General features: G+C 41.0%; 1 protein-coding gene across 1 annotated transcript in view; it reads left to right on the top strand.

The window, feature by feature from the left end:
* PRDM5 (PR/SET domain 5) overlaps window positions 1-21,266 on the top strand; it is a 206,088-nt gene that overhangs the window by 72,836 nt on the left and 111,986 nt on the right. The window contains exon 8 of the mRNA XM_083174449.1: window positions 10,803-10,882. Coding sequence (XP_083030575.1) covers window positions 10,803-10,882 — 80 coding nt within the window. The remainder of the gene's footprint in view (window positions 1-10,802; window positions 10,883-21,266) is intronic.

A 21,266-nucleotide genomic window follows, 5' to 3' on the forward strand; every position in this document is an offset into this window, starting at 1 on the left:
TTGCGCAGTGCTTTCCTTGGTCACTCCAGTACACTCCTTGGCCACTCCAGCGCTCTTCAGCCTGCTAGCACCCTTTGGTCACTGGCTCCAGTCACAGTCTGTTACACCCCCTGTACCGTCCGGAGCACATGCCGCACAACCCCCCCCCCCACCACCACCACCACCACCAGTGAGGTGGTGGAACTCAGTTTCCCTGCCTCGCCCTAAGCCCCCCACACACACACACACACTGCGCGCCTTCGGGGAGCAGCACAAAAAAGATGTGTGGTCACACAACAAGAAAGGGGCGTTCTCACAAAGTAGCACAATTTCCAATGCTCCGCAAATAGGCCCTTATTCAGATCTGATTGCAGTACAAATTTGTTTGGAAAATGGGCAAAACCATGTTCACTGCAGGTGGGGCAAATGTAACATGTGCAGAGAGAGTTAAATTTGGGTGGGGTGTTGAAACTGAAATCTAAATTGCAGTGTAAAAATAATGCAGCCAGTATTTACCCTGCACAGAAACAAAATAACTCACACAAATCTAACTCTCTCTGCACATGTTACATCTGCCCCACCTATAGTGCACATGGTTTTGTCCATCTAAGAAGGATTTTGTCAGAAAGAGTGAACTAGAATAAGGACCATGGTTTTGCCCATTTTCCAAACAAATTTGTACTGCGATCAGATCTGGATAAAGGCCATAGTGTCCCTAATTTACATTACATTACACAGTATGCCCTTAACACAGAATGCCAGGCCTTGCCAGTGCTAGTTACAGATGTGGCCAAGTACATCGTGGTTTACAACGCGCTTTTGAGGTCTCTGAGTCGCGAGTTGTAGATTGCGTTATGTCCTGCGTTATGTTCCACACCATGTAATACATAGTTTAACCACTGGGTGACAAATGTTACACGTTAAGACTACGGTGCTGAATACAATGATGTTGCAGTTGACATTGATCTGTGAGAAGCTGGCCAATCAACATTCTTCACTTTATAAAAGAAAAAAAAATCTGTCTTCTACAAAACTAAATGTCAGGCTGCCACGCAACTTCCCACTACAGATTTTGTCCAACTTCCCACTTCAGATTTTGTCCTTACTTTAGAGAAAAAGTACTTACAGTACTTTAGAGAAAGAGTACTTGGATTAAATTAAAGCAGATCTGTTTGGTTATACATTTTGTTGGTACAGATTGCTATATGGAATCCATGCTAACCTTTACTAATGCTGGAAACTTTCACATGGTATATTATTTACGGAGGTGTCTATCATTATGCTGTACTGCGCCATGAAAACAGCGCAATCTACTGGGCATGTCTCATACTTGACTGTACAGTATATTGTACACCAATGTAGCAACTGAAATCACAGGTTTCTGTGGCCTAGCGGTTAAAGACACAGTTACTGTATACTGTTAGTAGCAATACTGGTTCGATCCACAGTGTGGTACAGTTTTTTTTTTTTTAAACGTACTATTTTTTTTTCTTTCATTTTTTTAATCAATAAAGTAATTTGGTGCTTTGCAAATTCCTTTTGCACAAAAAAATTAACAATGGCAGGCTGCAATTTACATGATACAGTTATTGTCGTTACATACTGTAAGTTACAAAGAACGTTTTTATTTTCGCAAGAGTAAATTTTCCACTTCATGTAAAAATCCTTAATTTAGGGAAAGAGTACTTACTTCACAGAAAGAGTTCTTGGATTAAATTTGCAGGAGGAGATATGATCAGATATACATGTCATTGGTACAGATTGCTACTGTATAAATATGGAATCCATGCTAACCTTTACTTTTTTTTTAAATGCACTATTTTTTTTTTTTTTTTTTAAATCAATAAAGTAATTTGGTGCTTTGCAAATTCCTTTTGCACAAAAAAATTAACAATGGCAGGCTGCAATTTACATGATACAGTTATTGTCGTTACATACTGTAAGTTACAAAGAACGTTTTTATTTTCGCAAGAGTAAATTTTCCACTTCATGTAAAAATCCTTAATTTAGGGAAAGAGTACTTACTTTACAGAAAGAGTTCTTGGATTAAATTCGCAGGAGGAGATATGATCAGATATACATGTCATTGGTACAGATTGCTACTGTATAAATATGGAATCCATGCTAACCTTTACTTTTTTTTTAAATGCACTATTTTTTTTTAAATCAATAAAGTAATTTGGTGCTTTGCAAATTCCTTTTGCACAAAAAAAAAATAACAATGGCAGGTTGCAATGTACATGATACAGTTATTGTCATTACATACTGTAAGATACAGAGAACATTTTTTTTTTCTCGCAAGAGTAAATTTTCCACTTCAGGTAAAAGTCCTTAATTTAGGGAAAGAGTACTTACTTTAAGGAAAGAGTTCTTGGATTAAATTTCCTGGAGGAGATATCAGTTATACAATTGTTGGTACAGATTGCTACTGCATAAATATGGAATCCATGCTAACCTTTACTAATGCTGGAAACTTTCACATGGTATATTATTTACGGAGGTGTCAATCATTATGCTGTACTGCGCCATGAAAACAGCGCAATCTACTGGGCATGTCTCATACTTGACTATACAGTATTCTGTACACCAATGGAGCAGCTGAGATCACAGGTTTCTATGGCCTAGCGGTTAAAGACACAGTTACTGTATACTTGTAGCAGCAATACTGGTTCGAACCAAAGTGGGGTACAATTTTTTTTTTTTTTTTTTAATGTACTACTTTTTTTTCATTTTTTAATCAATAAAGTTATTTGGTGCTTTGCAAATTCCTTTTGCACAAAAAAAAACAATGACAGGCTGCAATGTACATGATACAGTTATTGTCGTTATATACTGTAAGATACAGAGAACGTTTTTTTTCTTGCAGGAGTCAATTTTCCACTTCAGGTAAAAGTCCTTAATTTAGGGAAAGAGTACTTACTTTAAGGAAAGAGTTCTTGGATTAAATTTGCAGGAGGAGATATCAGTTATACAATTGTTGGTACAGATTGCTACTGCATAAATATGGAATCCATGCTAACCTTTACTAATGCTGGAAACTTTCACATGGTATATTATTTACGGAGGTGTCTATCATTATGCTGTACTGCGCCATGAAAACAGCGCAATCTACTGGGCATGTCTCATACTTGACTATACAGTATATTGTACACCAATGGAGCAGCTGAGATCACAGGTTTCTGTGGCCTAGCGGTTAAAGACACAGTTACTGTATACTGTTAGTAGCAATACTGGTTCGATCCACAGTGTGGTACAGTTTTTTTTTTACATGTATATCTGATCATATCTCCTCCTGTGAATTTAATCCAAGAACTCTTTCTGTAAAGTAAGTACTCTTTCCCTAAATTAAGGACTTTTACCTGAAGTGGAAAATTTACTCTTGCGAGAAAAAAAAACGTTCTCTGTATCTTACAGTATGTTATGACAATAACTGTATCATGTACATTGCAGCCTGCCAGTTATTTTTTTTGTGCAAAAGGAATTTGCAAAGCACCAAATTACTTTATTGATTTAAAAAAAAAAAAAAAATAGTGCATTTTAAAAAAAAGTAAAGGTTAGCATGGATTCCATATTTATACAGTAGCAATCTGTACCAATAACATGTATATCTGATCATATCTCCTCCTGCGAATTTAATCCAAGAACTCTTTCTGTAAAGTAAGTACTCTTTCCCTAAATTAAGGACTTTTACCTGAAGTGGAAAATTTTCTCTTGCGAAAATAAAAATGTTCTTTGTAACTTACAGTATGAAACGACAATAACTGTATCATGTAAATTGCAGCCTGCCATTGTTAATTTTTTTGTGCAAAAGGAATTTGCAAAACACCAAATTACTTTATTGATTAAAAAATGAAAAAAAAAAAAAGTAGTACGTTTAAAAAAAAAACCTGTACCACACTGTGGATCGAACCAGTATTGCTGCTAGCAGTATACAGTAACTGTGTCTTTAACCGCTAGGCCACAGAAACCTGTGATCTCAGCTGCTCCATTGGTGTACAATATACTGTATAGTCAAGTATGAGACATGCCCAGTAGATTGCGCTGTTTTCATGGCGCAGTACAGCATAATGATAGACACCTCCGTAAATAATATACCATGTGAAAGTTTCCAGCATTAGTAAAGGTTAGCATGGATTCCATATTTATGCAGTAGCAATCTGTACCAACAACATGTATAACTGATATCTCCTCCTGCAAATTTAATCCAAGAACTCTTTCCTTAAAGTAAGTACTCTTTCCCTAAATTAAGGACTTTTACCTGAAGTGGAAAATTTACTCGCGAGAAAAAAAAACGTTCTCTGTATCTTACAGTATGTAACGACAATAACTGTATCATGTACATTGCAGCCTGCCATTGTTATTTTTTTTGTGCAAAAGGAATTTGCAAAGCACCAAATTACTTTATTGATTAAAAAATGAAAAAAAAAAAATAGTGCATTTAAAAAAAGTAAAGGTTAGCATGGCTTCTGCACCAATCACATACAGTTCATGACCATACAGTACGTCACTGCGGCTGCGAATAAAATAAAATAACTCTGTCCGTAAAGTAAGGACAAAATCCGTAGTGTAAAGTATGATACTGTAGGTCCTCAAATAATGTTTTAAGTAGTCATCCAGCAATAGCAAAGGTTAGCATGGCTTCTGTACCAATTACATAAATGACCGTACGTAGCTGCTTCTGCGAGTAAATACAAACACTCTGTCCGTAAAGTAAGGACAAAATCCGTAGTGAAAAGTCGTGGTGGCCACTGTTTTGTAGAAGAGATTTTTACGCATGCGCTGTACTGTTTGGGAAAAGTGACATCTGGTGGTCAATGAGTGTAAGTGCAGGTTACATTTACAAGATTACGTTACGTTATAACGCAATCTATAACGGGACTATAGCGCAAGGAGCAGGCGCGATCCATGCGCGATTTGCATGGCGCACTTTATGCGCAACGCAGCCACGATGTACTTGGGCATAACTGTATATAGATAGTGCTCACATTTGCAGTGTAGAATTCTAGCAGGACCTTCTCTTCAGGACCCACATTTCAAATGCTGCCAATGCTGTCCCCGCGGCTGCAGGGTTATCTCTGGGGGAGAGATGGGAGCAGTAAAACCAGACCTGACTGCGGGTGCTGATCAAGCTCAGGCTGGAGGGGAACAGCGCAGCACTGTCCCCTTATTCCCACTGATGCTGATGCTGCATTCAGGAGTCTGGCCAATCAATGGAGGAAGCAGGCAACACATCCCTATGTTGGGCTGTTTAACATGCAGTGTGCTGTGCCCGGCTGGGTAAGGTGGGTGGACAGAGGTGGCACACACAGGCAGCCGCTCTGTTGTCTGCTTGCTGCGCACTCTCCCTCCCTCGCCCCCCCCTGGCTGGCGGGGAACAGCGCAGCACTGTCCCCTTATTCCCACTGATGCTGCTGCATTCAGGAGTCTGGCCAATCAATGAAGGAAGCAGGCAGCACATCGCTGTGTTGGGCTGTTGAACATGCGGTGTGCTGTGCCCGGCTGGGTAAGGTGGGCAGACGGAGGCAGCACACACAGGCAGCCGCTCTGCTGTCTGCTCGCTGCGCACTCTCCCCTCCTCCTTCCCTCCCCCACCTGCTAGTTCCGTACTCCCCTGTGACATTGCTGTGGCACCCCAGGGAGTCACGGCGCACAGATTGGGAACTACTGCCTTACTGTAATTAGTTAATTTATTGTTGGTGCATTTCATTAACAATATTTTCTTTTCAGATATTATTGGTGATTAGGGGTCCGCAGCCCCCACTTCTTCTTTTCCCTTCTTTTTCTTGCTTATCTGTCTCTTTTCTCTCTTCGGCTTTGCTCTTTCTCCCCTGTTTGACAAAAACAAGTGATTTGTACTTTCGTCTAGACTTTGGGTGAGATTTAATAGGATGAAGGTTATAGAAAGTGAGAGATTTGGTGAGAAATCTCCAGTTTTTTTAAAGTGGCAATCATTTACACTGTTTGATTTTGCAGTGTAAATGATTGCCGCTTTAAAAAAAAATGAAGATTTCTCACCAAATCTCTCACTTTCTGAATCTCTCATCCTATTAAATCTCACCCTTTGAGTCAGATTGTATTGGTTTTATTCTTGTTAATTTCTATTCAGAATATTTTACCACGTGTATTTTTATACTCATACAGTCTTTAATGTGATTATTTTTTCCTTTAAAACCCAATAAAAATTATATTTACAAAAAAAAAAAAAAAAGCATGGCTCCATGGTGATTGGTGCCACTCCACATCTTTCACATCCAATCACAGGTACCAGGTGAGCTGAGCAATGGACTCTTTTTACCACAATAGATGTATGAGTGGAATAGCAACAATAATAGTTGCCTTTACATAACATTCTCTGATTATCTATATATCACTTGTAGGACTTTACTCTAGACCTTACTCACAGGGGACCATTTTGTTTAACAGGATGAGTTGTCTTTCATCAAGAGCCTATAGCATATTAGACTACCATAACATAGCCATATAGGCACTTAGTATATCTTTATATCTATCTGGTGCTTTCAGTCTCTTAGGAAGGGCTGGGATATTTTCCGAGTGCTCATGATATACATTGACATAAAGTATTAACATAGTGTCACCTAAAATGTTTGGAAAGATCAAATGATAAATTACATGGTCTAGGTAGACAGTCAATAGATTAACAACATATGGTTGACATGCACTAGGTTGACATTTTGAAAATGTCAACATGGCAATTGTCAATGGTTATGGCATATATAACTATTGCCATTTTTTCACCAGAAGAAAAAAACTGCAATATTTTGTTGATCTGTATTCAATCATGAGCCTTTCACACGTTTTTGAGTACTTTTTCTCCCTTACCATTTTACTTTTTTTGTCGAATCGGCATGGGTGAAAACAGACCCCAAATTGTGCAAAAATACCTGCGAATTTGCCCAAAAATTTGCCGATCCATGTCATTTTAGCCCGTGTTCGTTTTTCTGCTCATCCATGTTTCTTCAGTTGAAGTGTTTCTTCAACTTTACTATTTGCTAGATCCTATTGGATGTGTAATATAAGCCATGCAAAAAGTTTTCTTTATTTTATTTTTGTTTTTTATTGTTTATGTACATGTATTTATGTGTACTGGGCATTTATCTGGTGCTAGAAGTCTAGAAACTATTGCTTTTCACACCCTCTAAGGAGAGTGTAGGTCTTGGGACCAGCTGTTGTGTCAAAGTGCTCCACATCATCTGAAGCACCTTCACGTTCCCACATTATATGAATCAGTTAAATAGATCATTCCTAAATACAAAATAGCATTTTTGTGGATTGGTTTGTAATGACCCCTAAAGTGCAGGACTTCCTAGTCAGGATATCGCAAATTACTACTTGAAGGCTTTCCCAGAAGGTAAGTATATTAGCAGCTGTGATGTTATTTTCATACTTTCTATAATTTATATGGAAATTGTTAGGTGAATTTCATTTATTATACGTTTGCTAATTACCAGACAAGTTTCAGAAATAAATATTGTATCACCTAATATACAGTAGGTCCTGATTCAAAGGTGTACGCAAATACATTAGTAAATGCTATATTGTCTGCTGTGCAATTGTGAAAATATGAAAAATGTACTCTTGTACATAGAGATGCCCACTGCTGGCATCTCACATCTGACGCTTATGTACAAAAGCGGAAACATCTGATGCAGATCAGTCAAGTAAAGCTGGCCATACATCTACAGATTTATTGTCCGATCTGACTGGTTGGAACAAAAACCTGGTAATGGATGAGAGTAAATGACAGTTGAATATTTCCTTTGAAAGCTGGAAAACTGCCAAAAACTGTCATTCAGATATTACCAGGTTTTTGTTCCAACCAGCCCAATCTGACAATCGATCTGTAGATGTATGGCCAGCTTAAGTCTCTGCTCTCTCAGTGGCTCTCCTAAGACACCAAGGGCTCTCCAGCTGCAAGTGAATTCAAATTGGCTGATTTTCGTATGCCACAAAAATGTTCAGAAAACATGGTCTTGATGCTTCTGCGTTTCTCTAGCAACATCCCATTACCTCCACCAAACGATGGCTACCAGCCACTCACTTTGCAATAAATCCTGTACATGTGCACTATTGCAGATCAATGGTTGCATGCACATTGTGGTTTTGGAACATGTAGCATAGAACGCCGAAATTAGACCCATAGGCCCCGATTCAGACTTGATTGCTGGGCTGCATATCTTCGGAGCCCAGTGAACAGGTGAAAGTGACCCTGCCAGAGTCTCCCCCCTCCTGCGGATGGCTGCAAATACATTCGCAGTTGTGCACACAGGTGGAAAACTATTCGCAATCACTCACCATCTAATGGTTTTTCCCTTGTTCGCAGAGTGTAGACTTACTCAGCACTGCGATCACCATGGGGAATTCAAGGCCAATGATCGCATCAGCGGACCTCCCTCCCCACGGCTGGGCCTACTTGCGTTTCTAGGTGGCACTCCCAGAAAATGTTGTGGTGCTGTCTACAAACGCTCCTTGGCTGTCAATCACCTTATTTATTTATTTACAGTTTCTTATATAGCGCAGCCTATTCTGTTGTGCTTTACAATTGGAAACAGTGATTAAAAAAAATGGGTGGAAACAAACCGACAAAGTGGTAGGAGGGCCCTGCACGCAAGCTTACAATCTATAGGTATAATAGGAGGGATACATAAGGATAGGATTCCATAGAATGTCACTGGGGTGGTGCACTTCAGGGAAAGAGAGTATTCTAAAAAGTAACTTTTAATCGAAGTAGCTAAAAAAGTTGCGAAATATAGACTAAAACACAAACATATAAGACACAGACAGTGTAGTTAAAAAGGACACTGAGTCCTCACACAGTGTTCCCCACTGTCTAGCCGTCCCCTTATAGATTGATGTAGCAGGTTCAGTTGGTGCGCGTCACCGTTTACACAATGTTTAGTAAGTCCTGTTATGTCACTTATTATCCTACAATATAATATATGTCAGGGAACTAATATTGTGTCCCGTAGGTGGAAGTGATAATTCAGGTTGTGTATATGAGGGGTGAGACAGGTGCTTTACGTACATATGGCAAGGGATACAGCTCCGAGCCTGTGCTGTAAGGCTACGGGCATGTATTTCCCTGACGCTGGCCGGGTAATACCGAGGCAGTCACATCCACGCGCTGGCGGCTAAGTCAGCGCTGGAGTGTTAGGCTGTCCGGGGAGACCCGCCGTTGTCTGATAGCCGTAGTTGAAGTGTCGGGTGTGCGCCGGAGTGTCAGGTAGTAACACTGCCGGTCAGTCACCACTCCGTCTGGAGCTGCGGTGAGTGGCGCCACTACACCACTTCTGAGGCTCCACGGACTCACTGGAGAGTGAAGTCCGATTACGGTAACGTCGCACAGTTTAAGCTAAACATATACAAAATGCATTTCAAGGGGGGACCCTAACGAAGCTCCATTGCGAAGCGTACGCAGACCGACTGCTACCGCAGTGTTTATCCCCCTGCCTCCCTTCCCCCCTTGAAATGCATTTTGTATATGTTTAGCTTAAACTGTGCGACGTTACCGTAATCGGACTTCACTCTCCAGTGAGTCCGTGGAGCCTCAGAAGCGGTGTAGTGGCGCCACTCACCGCAGCTCCAGACGGAGTGGTGACTGACCGGCAGTGTTACTACCTGACACTCCGGCGCACACCCGACACTTCAACTACGGCTATCAGACAACGGCGGGTCTCCCCGGACAGCCTAACACTCCAGCGCTGACTTAGCCGCCAGCGCGTGTGTGAGGACTCAGTGTCCTTTTTAACTACACTGTCTGTGTCTTATATGTTTGTGTTTTAGTCTATATTTCGCAACTTTTTTAGCTACTTCGATTAAAAGTTACTTTTTAGAATACTCCCTTTCCCTGAAGTGCACCACCCCAGTGACATTCTTTCTCTTTCAAATAAAATTGTCTCTTTCTATGTCCCGTGGTAGCACCCCCTTATACTCTTATCATCATTAAGATCTTGCTAAGAATTAAGTAATGTGATCTAAAAAACAAGGGGTTCCTGTATATATCTACAAATACTTTTCCTGTGCGACCGGCGCAAAACCTTTTCTCCTTTTGATAGGATTCCATAGCATGGCAGTCCCATCAGATTACAGGACAGTCCTGATGGGTTGCAATTAGATATGAATGCTTCTGGAGCTATATGAATGCTACCTTACAAACTTTGCTGGCTTTGATTGGACTGTGTACCGTGTGCATGCAAAGCCATTTGATAACCGACAGAGCTGCGAATTTGCAGCCCTGTGTAAGGGTCTAAAAAAAACGGCTATATAGGGCTGCATATGTAATAGGTCTGAGTTTGCCGGTGTTGCTGCTTTAAAATTATTTCCTAGATTGGCTAGCATCACACACTGAGGGAAAATCAGCCCCTATTACATATGCCCGCATGGCCTTCAGTTGGAAGTTGATGAAATAAAAAAAAAACTATTTAAGACTTCACCTTTGCTGAATGTACTTATAATCCCTACCGCCCATCTCTTCGCCCTAGAAGCAGACACCTGTTGTATTTTGTAATGACTTGCAATGGCTAACAAGGTTTCTCTTAATTACCCAGGGAAAGAACTATCCTCATCCAGGTTCAGGCAGTTAGGAGTGGTTTCAAAGTACCGCTTACAGTATTACTTTATACTTTGTATATCCTTTTTCAGTGCATTACACTTTGGCCTTGCACTGCTCTATTAGTACATGATCCTGGTTTTTCCTGTAAAGCTCATCTATATCACTCACTGAAAAAGTTGTCCTGAAAATGAGAATTCATGGGAGAAATGAAATTGCTTTCTTCTTAAATGAGGTGTGTTTTCCTTTATTGCAGGAAATTCTAAGAAGAGGCTTATGTGCACAGTCTGTAACAAGAAATGCTCCTCATCAGTCAACCTTCAGGAGCATCGAAAGGTCAGTTAATAAAGTCTTGGCACATGTCTAACTGATGTCTATGGTCAATGTTTGCAAATGTTGAAAATACAGTGCACTATCCTTCAAGTTACTCATTGCATGTTGTGCACTCCAGGATTTCAATGATCTTTCAAAAGTGTTGCCTATAGTTATAGGTGTAATCATTTTTTTTTCCGATTATATAAACAAAAATAAAGTCTGCTTTTTTGGCAGATACCCAATTAGGGACTGCAGATTAGCCATGACTTTCTCTCAATATATAATACTTTAATCCGCTACTTGCTACAAATTATTTTGATACAAAACAGTTTGGGAATCCATCTAATTGCTACCTGTAGTGGAGCATTTAGTCATGTTATTCATCTGGTGCCACATGACACCAAAAGTGTATGTGGACACATCTCTACGTAACACTGGGCCTTATTCTGATCGGTGCGGCCGGATCCGATTATGCGGCCAGGACCGTGCGTGCAAAACCCCGCCTTCCATACGGATCGCCAACTCCGTCCGTACGCGGTAAGAAGCTGGCCGAACGGACCGCATGTGTATTTTTTACGGAATACGCCTCCTCCATCTAAGGTACCTCCCCCATCATTCGATGGTCGCAGACCATCGAATGCAGGACCGAGTGCTCCACCAGCTCCCGCAACCTCAGACCACACGGACATTTTTCCGTGCAAAAGCAGGGATCTGGGCGGGCAGCTGACATCCAGCGATGTCATATGTCCGCCCCCTACATGTGCGTCACGGCCGCATTACAATACGTACGCCCAGCGTTTTCATGGGAACGCCCATGAAACGCGGGGCGTATGCATATGGTAATGAGCCCAAATAGCCCTTCACGCCCCTCTCCACCCCCTGTTCGGAGTGTTAACATATCATGCGGGATTTGGCCGTACGCCCCGCTCGCAAATGCGCAGAGACGCCTCTGCACATGCGCAGATACAAAACATCGGCGGCCCGAACGCACGCGGATATATCCGCACCGACCAGAATAAGGGCCACTGTGAGGTGGCCAGTCAATGCGGTACACAGTCATCTCCCCTCGCTCTTTCCACTATTGGGGATGCTCGGAGGGGGATGGCTGCTGGGAGGTGGCTGCTGGAAAGATGTACATCTGCCTGCTACTGCCTCCTGGCACATGCCGGGGATCACACAGCTTATAGGGGATCACAGGGGTTTCACACACACTCGCACATACTTACACACCGCTGCTGCAGAAATCATGCCAGTCAGAATCCAGAGCAGGACGGTACTGCTTCAGAAGGTGAGTAGTTAAGGTGTTGGGTGGGAGTGCTGCAATGGTCCTAATGATTTTTTTCATAAAGATACAAATTTTAGGAAAAATTTTACTTGCTCTGGAGATGTGTCAAAAAGATGCAGTTATTTCAGTAGAATTTTCTCTCCTCTAATTGATTAGGGAAAACCCAGTGGCTGCGGTAAAAACTATGTGCTGGAAGGTTTTTGAAGAAAAAAAAATGTGCACAATTAAATTACCCCCCCCCCCCCCCCCCCGGCATTGAAACAGTGGAAGCATATGTGTGCAGAGCTGTTTGCTGTCTATCTGTACAAGCTATGAGTAGGATACAGAGTTATTTTTGCCACCTGTTTCATATGGTACTGATGGTATAAGATATCAGTAAATTTTTCATTGAAAATTGGGACACCAATGTAACCTGATGTTGAAGAACCTGTAGCCTTTTGTGAGGAAATTTATCAAACCTTCTGAAGAGGCCAATTGGAGAGGTGTAACCCTAGAAACTGATCAGTTCCTAGCATACATAATTCCAGCACAGTCTCTAAAATGATAGCTAGAAGATGATTGGTAATTATAAGCACCATCTCCACTTGTCCTTTTTAGAAGGATTCATACATCTTCCTATGTCCTCCTAATATAACGTATCAGAAATATAGTACATGTTAAAAGGATTATTGTAATGGGACAGATTTTGGGTTGGAGAAAAGCTGAGAAACAGAAAACATGGGACCTCTATAGCAATTTTTTTAAATAATGATTTACACAATTTTTTTTACTCATCCAAACCTGATAACAAAAAATGTTATTACAGGTTGAGTATCCCTTATCCGAAATACTGCGGTCCACGAGCATTTTGGATAAGGGATTTTTACTGATTTTGGAATATTTTTTATTCATATTTACCTGGTCCTCTGTCGGTGCCCCGATGGTGCCTGCCCCCTGGCATCCACGGCGGAGTTCGGAATCCTCTTCAGCGGCATCTCCAGTCCCAGGAGTGCATAGCATGGGTGCGCCGGTGACTTCACTGGCGTGCCAGTGCACTCTCGCAATGCACCCCTGGGATCGGAATTGCTGCTGAAGAGGATTCCGAAGACTCCGGTGGACACCAGGGGATGGGGTAAGTATGAAAAAAGAGGCTGCTGGGGAAAAAAAAAGAACAAAAAAAACCCCAAATAAACCACGATTTTAGGAATATTTCGGTTTTTTGGAATATACGGATACGGTAGACACGACCTGTATTACAAATTTTGGCTCGTTACATGGGACCCCTGAGTTAACATACTGTAACTAAAGTGCCTTAACACCTTTACTACCATTAGTTGAGTGAGCCACATTACCCCGTGCGTGCACAAACATTTTAATGTTTTCAACAAGTTTAATAATATTCTGAATTAATTTAGTTATGCTAACCCAAGGTTTCCCATTCACAGAACTTTCTATCTTTCTTTTCCATTTGGGAAAATACAAAAAGAAAAATGGGTTTAGGCAGGCTAAATTTGGTTCAATCTGATTGGATCTTTCATAAGAAACCTCCACAGTAAATGACTAGATGTATGCTCTTTGTTTCAGAAACAATTGTGTTTTATTCTCAGAGTTGCTCTATGAAATAGACAAATACCTTATTGTAACAGGTTTTTTAGGGCAAATTCTCCATAATGGAGTGTAAAGTACAGATTAAATGCATGGATAGTTTTTTCTCCATTAATAATGAGTCAAACTTGAATGACATCACATTACTGTTATTTGCAATGCATGCCACTGAGAAATACAATAAATGTTTGTTTATGTACACACTATCCAGTAATTGGGCCAATCATCACAGCACTTCACATGACAGTAACCAAGGCAATGTCTAGAAAGGGACGGGGCTACAATAATACAGTCATGTCACCACACTCTGAGCACTGTTCTACTTCTGCCTATAATATGTATTAGTGCCTTGGGATGAAAGTCAGCCTCTAAAAGCTACAGTCCAAAGGATAAACATTTACAGTATTGTGTCTCAAATAATTTCAAATATATTTCTTAATTCACTTAACAATGGCTTTAACTCATGTCATTGGGTTGTATTGTTTTTTTATTAGCAAAGACTAAACAAAGCTCAATTTTTATTGATATGTCTAGCATTGCCAGTTTTTCATTTTCATATGCGGTGGTTCTCACCATATTCCTTAATGGAAAGTTGTCGGCCAGTCCTACAGCATGTCACTTGTACTCTGTGTTTATTGAAGCTGAGCACTTGAGGACCCTCATATGGCAAGCTAGAGAACTTGCTGATTAGACTTGTGATTTGTGGCTACAGTAAGTCATACCACATGCTGACTAAGAGAATCTCATCCTTCACCGCCAGCTTTCACAAGTAGCCAATGGAGCAGTGGAACCACATAATACTTGGGGATTAATCAAAGACCGTAGTACATCATTATACAAATACATGTGAACCCAAAGTCTAGGGGTCCGCACAGATGAAATGCTAACTAGCAGCTACCTAGAAATGCAGCTGATATTTGGACTAAGAAAAGAATGAACCATGCCCTTGTAATTAAGGTTTCCTTTGAATGCAATGAAATAGATAATTGTTTTTGTTCATGGCAGAAGGTAGCATGTGGGGTATGGGAAGAAAGCTAGCAAATACAAAAATCCTATCATTTTCTGTCAAAGGAATGCCCCCATATATGTGTGTCAAGTTCCAGCTAAGTACAGTGAATGATGAGGGTTCCAGAGGAGGAACCTGCATCAAAATACTATTATAGTGAAGGTATTTATTTATAAAAACTGATTGTAGGGCGAAACCCCTTAGCGTACTAACGATAGTGGGCGCCCAACTAACATATAAGTACTGAACTATTTTCTAGCCTGACTGTAACTGATGAAAATCATTTCAATAATTTAAAAAGGGCTTGGAAAGTGTGTATACGGTGGCTTACCTAGTCGGCAGCTCCATTGGCACAATGACCATTTGACTGCTTTGTTGCATATTCTATGTGTAGAATTGTGCCAACAATATTCATGGGTGTATTTAACCTGTTCACTTCTGAGAGTTTTCTCCCATTTTTCATGTTTGTGCTCCAACATTAATATAACATTTTCGCAAAAATTAAATCGGTCTTTATTGTCTTTAAACCAAATAGTTTTTTTTTATTGAAATGTCAATAAAGGGAATCGATAGAAAAAGTGATTTTTTTTTTTTTTTTAAAACATCACAAATATTTTGTGGTTCTTGCTTACTTCACCTTAACAAAACTGGAAAAGTCAGGATTCTGTGTCAAGGTTTCTTTACGAGGCTGACTTGAATATGATCAGTGCTGTAAAGAAGGGTTTCTGGTGGTAGGTCAACAATGTTGAAGACAACAGTCAATAGATTGACGCGAAGGGCCACATTTAATAGTGTGTGAGTATCAGAAAGTGAAAGATTTTGGGAGAGATTTTCCATTTTTTTAAAGCAGCAATCATTTACACTGAAACACAAGGTTGTTTTTACCATGTAACAGATTGCCGCTTTAAAAAAAAAAAGGTAAAATACCAAAATCTCTCTGTTTCTGATTCTCACACCCTATTACATTGACAAAATGTTGACATGCACAAGGTCGACATTGCCAAAAGGCCAAAACAAGGAAAATGTCAGCATGACAATATGAAAAGGTTGACATTCGTTTTCATGATTTGTTATTTTTTTTTTACTTTTTCTAACTTTACCATTGGGAACGGTAAAGTGTGCAGAATGCATTGGCAGTGGAGCGAGGCACCTGGCCTGAAGCATGGTATGCACTATGATAAGTTAGGGTCTACGTGCTCAGGTGTCAACATTTTGCTTGTGTTGACCTTTTGTCAATGTTAACCTTGTACATGTCGATCTTTTATGAGTGTTGACCTTTAAGTATCAACTGAGAGATTGGGTGGGTCAAGGTAAAGCAGGGGTAAGGCCTAATCAGGAATATGTGGCCATGCTCCCTTTTAATTAAACACATAAAAAAACCTACTATTAATGCCCGGTCTGTAGAGTCGTGTACTGTGCACACCTCAAACAGGTACAGATCCATGGAGGGCACCCACACCCCTTGCATGCAGAGGAGAATGATGAACTTATGATCACCAGATAATAACTACTAGTAGGCCCTATCATTGGAAATAGGGCATCCCCCTTTCTCCATTGTAGTTTCCAATTATTGGAAGCCAAGGTGAGGAAGATCTTGCCCTATCTCTTAACTCCATGATTTTTATGTAGTGCAGTATATTTTTCCTGAGGATATTTAGGGGCCATTTATCAAAGAGGGAATGCCTTTAAAAATGCGATAAACATCTGTTATCGGCATTTTTAAGTATCTCTTAAATGTATCAAGCTGCTACCGCATTGATTTCAGAGAAATCAGTGGGGCAGCTATCGCATGTGCTGTAACACCGCAGTTCCCATCTTTATAATGGGAACTGCAATGTTCTCAAATGTATAAGTTCCAAAAGTATTTTACTTACGGATCTTGTTCACCAAAACTATTGTTAGCATCTGAAAAGGTACCCACTGTACGTGCATCTCCCCGGGAGTAAGCTGCTTCTGCTTGTCCTGACACTACCTCCCGCTAGCCCACTGACAATAATCTCATCACTAGCTGAGTGGAGTGGAGCATGTGCTCCCCTCCGGGTGTAGAGGCGGAACACCGACAGCTGCTGCAATACCCTGCATGGACTGCCTTGCAAGACTTCTCTGTGCACTTGAGCACTTTTCAGTGAAGATTAGATATATGTGGTTGCCTTTCACAAATATATGCTTATATTTCTACTTATTGCCATTTTTTTATGTGTTTACAAATCTAATTTTATAAAACAAATCCTTGTTTTATATATAGATAGATAGAGAGCGATAGATAGATAGATATAGATAATTTTTGAACCGCACTCAATTCAACAAGGGAATATAGTGGCAGTGCTCCACCAAAGGTATTTTAAAGTTCAAAAAGAGTTTTCTTCCATTGGCCAGATGCTTTTGTCTATGGAATAAAACTCTTTTTGAACTTTAAAATACCTTTGTTGAGTGCCTGCTCTACACATGCAAAACAATATATATATACAGTATGGAGCACACACACTGCAGTCAGTGAAGACCTTAGCACTACTTGCCCGCTTTCAGAAACACTGATTTGCCAGGAGAATATAGGGGAGTGTCTTCAATGTGAGAAGACACTTCTCCTGCGGTAGCTGCTGATCGCAGGGATAGCAAGATAAAAAATGGGGTAAAAAACTGCGCTGTTTGAGGAACTGAGTAAACAATCAATTGATAAATTTAAAAAAAAATTTTAATTTCATAAATTAGTATACATTGAATAATACACAATTAATAAACAAAATAAATTAAAATTAGAATTAGCATGAAGTGTGCACTTATTGGCCAATTAGATATTATATCTGTGCAAATGCGGCACTTGGTGGCTCCACTTGTGTGGTGGGCCCTGCTTTCTCTGAAAAAGAGTGTCCCCTCTTTTTCAGAGAAAGCAGGGCCCACCACACAAGTGGAGCCACCAAGTGCCGCATTTGCACAGATATAATATCTAATTGGCCAATAAGTGCACACTTCATGCTAATTCTAATTTTAATTTATTTTGTTTATTAATTGTGTATTATTCAATGTATACTAATTTATGAAATTAAAAAATTTTTTTAAATTTATCAATTGATTGTTTACTCAGTTCCTCAAACAGCGCAGTTTTTTACCCCATTTTTTATCTTGCTTTTCCTATTGGGACTGACAATCCCTAATTATAACTGCTGCTTGATTTGTAAGAGGAGGGCATACGCAGCGCCTGACTATTGCCCTAGGGCAATTTCTTTCGCCATTTTTTTGATCGCAGGGATAGCCTTTCTATGCACCTGTTGTTCCAGCACCCCCGCTTTAATACATCCTGGCGATAGCAGAATACCACACTGTGATGTGCAGCGAGGTCACCACTCCGGCATCGCTCTTTAACGATAAATGTGCCCCATAGTTTGAAAGAGGGGAGGGACAGTTTTCTGTTGCAGAAAAGCAGGGGTGTTTTAAGAGAGGAGGAGGCCTATGTGCAGTCTCATCCATCTGAGCCCTGTCCACTTTGCTGGCAGCAGAGTCATGCAGTGCATCCCTATACAGTCTGAGCTCTAGAGGACTCTTATGCGCATTTGCAGATATCTGGAAAAATCGCACAGTGACAATTCCGCAGTTCTGGTGCCGTCGTTGCGGGACTAGGGAGGGGTAAGTATTAAGGAAATGGGTGCAGCTTGTGCGGTGTGGGCTCCTCCTGGACCCGGAGTCTGTTTACCGTAAACATCCGCAAAGGATTTAAATGGCATCTGTGCTAATTTTATAGTTGTGTTACATGGTGATATACAGGTGCATCAAGGTGTATGTGGAGAGGGTATTCATCATGGTAAGGGAGGCAATACCATATGTATATGTATGTCAGTGGTTACACTTTTTATATATTGATGCAATGGCTTGATTTATATTATTTTTTAATTGAATTTCCTACATGGTTAAAATTAGCATATATATACATGGCACAGAGAATTGATTCCAGAAATCATGACTCTTTGTAGTTGGTGGAAACCTGACTTAAGTTAAGAATCAACAGAGCTCTGTTGGCTGGCAATATATTACCATCCTTTTTAAATTTACAGAAAATGTTTATATTGATTTTTTGTTATTATTATATAGTATGTTTATAAAGCATCTCTCCTCTCATTCAATAATTTGGACCTATTTGCATCCAAATGTAGTTATAAAGAGCAAACAAGAAGCATGTCATTATGCCTGCATACGTTTAAAGAGTATAAAGTGCCATTTATCATTATCATCATCATCAACTTGATTACAGTAAATATATTTTTTTTTTTAACAAAAAGCACTCCTTTCACTATAATCAAATTGCTATTATTGAATAATGTTTTAAAATAAATCTAAATTTAGCTCATAGTTTAACAGGAATGGATATCTGGAAGGTTATTTTAGGAGGTGCGCCTTACTTAGGATCCTACAAACCTGTGGGTAGTCTCAAACTTCTACATTGAATTCAATGATAGATGGGGGGAGTAGGAGTGAATTGCGCTGCTGATTAAAGATAATTAGGCACTAAATGACTGTATAAAGATGAATGCAGGACACACTACAGTGTGTCCTGCATTCATCTTTATACAGTCATTTAGTGCCTAATTATCTTTAATCAGCAGCGCAATTCACTCCTACTCCCCCCATCTATCTCTTCTATTTCCGTGCGCCTAGACGGGCTCACAGGAGTATATGCTGCAGCTGAAGGATTTCCTTATGCACCACCTTTAGATATATCTAGATAAATTGGAATTGCCGAGCGCCAGGTAGTGTGTATCTAGGTGCCCCTTTAGGGTCACTCTACTTCACACAACACCCCCTATTGAATTCAATGATGCAATATATAAAGGGGTTTGAAATCCTTTTGGAAAAACCAGCACCAGACTTCTCGGTATAATCCAAAAAGTTTATAATAAATGCATCCACTTGATAATCCAATAATCAGCATGTACAAAGGCATAGCAATTTAAAGAACATTACAGATCCCCACCCTTAGGCATATATATATATATATATATATATATATATATATATATATATATATATAGGTACTCTTTACTTAGAACGGCGCCCATGATTTTGATCGTGGGCATCGTTAGTAAAAAATCTCGGGCATCTCGGGCATTGAATGCACTAAAAAATCGGGTGCGATGCGACCGACGCGATGCCCGCGATTTCCCATAGGGAACAATGTTAAATGTCTCAATTGACCCGATTTTCCTGTTCAATGCCTCAATTGACCCGATTTTTCCATAGGAAACAATGTAAAATGGCCCACAGAGGCCAAATAGGCACCCTGAAGTGTGAAATGGCCCCCACAATTGTTAACGCCACCCCATGATCAACGTGAACCCGAAGCGTGGCGAGCGCAGCGAGCCCGCGAGGGGCGGCGGTACGCGTCCTACGACCTTTTCATACCCCCACTATCCACGTCGGCGTGGAGTTGAGAATAGAAAGTGTGGCGAGCGCAGCGAGCCACCGAGCCCGAAGCATGGCGAGTGCAGCGAGCCCCGCGAGGGGACGCGGACAGCTGTGAAGCCCGCGAGGGGACGCGGATACTTGTGAAGGTATCCGCGTCCCCTCGCGGGGCTCGGTGGCTCGCTGCGCTCGCCACACTTTCTATTCTCAACTCCACGCCGACGTGGATAGTGGGGGTATGAAAAGGTCGTAGGACGCGTACCGCCGCCCCTCGCGGGCTCGCTGCACTCGCCACGCTTCGGGTTGACGTTGATCGTGGGGTGCCGTTAACAATTCGGGTGGCCATTTCACACTTCAGGGTGCCTATTTGGCCTCTGTGGCCCATTTAACATTGTTTCCTATGGAAAAATCGGGTCAATTGAGGCATTGAACAGGAAAATCTGGTCAATTGAGACATTTAACATTGTTCCCTATGGGAAATCACGGGCATCTCGTCGGTCGCATCTCACCCGATTTTTTAGTGCATTCAATGCCCGAGATGGCCATGATGGGCGCCCTTCTAAGTAAAGAGTACCTATATATATATATATATATATATATATATATATATATATATATATATATATATATGGTACTTGTTTCCTAGCACGGCCACAACGATCATAATCGCGGTCATCGGGGGTAAAATCGGGGCCATCGCGGGCATCGCATGCGCAAAAAAATCGGGTGCGATGGGCCAGACGCGATGCCCGCGATTTCCCCATAGAGAACAATGTTAAATGCCTCAATTTACCCGCGATGACCACGATTTCCCATAGGAAACAATGTTAAATGGCTCAATTTACCCAAATTATCATAGGAACAATGGTAAATGTCCCCCCAAAAGTATTTGACGCCACCACGTGATGAACGTGAACCCGAAGCGTGGCGAGCGCAGCGAGCCCGCGAGGGGCGGCGGTACGCGTCCTCCGACCTTTTCATACCTTTTCATACTTTTCACACTAGGGCATGGAGTGAGAATAGAATAGTGTGGCGAGCGCAGCGAGCCACCGAGGGGACGCGGATACCTGTGAAGCCCGCGAAGGGACGCGTTTACCTGTGAAGGTATCCGCGTCCCCTCGCGGGGCTCGCTGCGCTCG

Source organism: Crinia signifera, chromosome 1, assembly GCF_055691185.1.
Source record: "Crinia signifera chromosome 1, ASM5569118v1, whole genome shotgun sequence".
NCBI classification, from domain to species: Eukaryota; Metazoa; Chordata; class Amphibia; order Anura; family Myobatrachidae; genus Crinia; species Crinia signifera.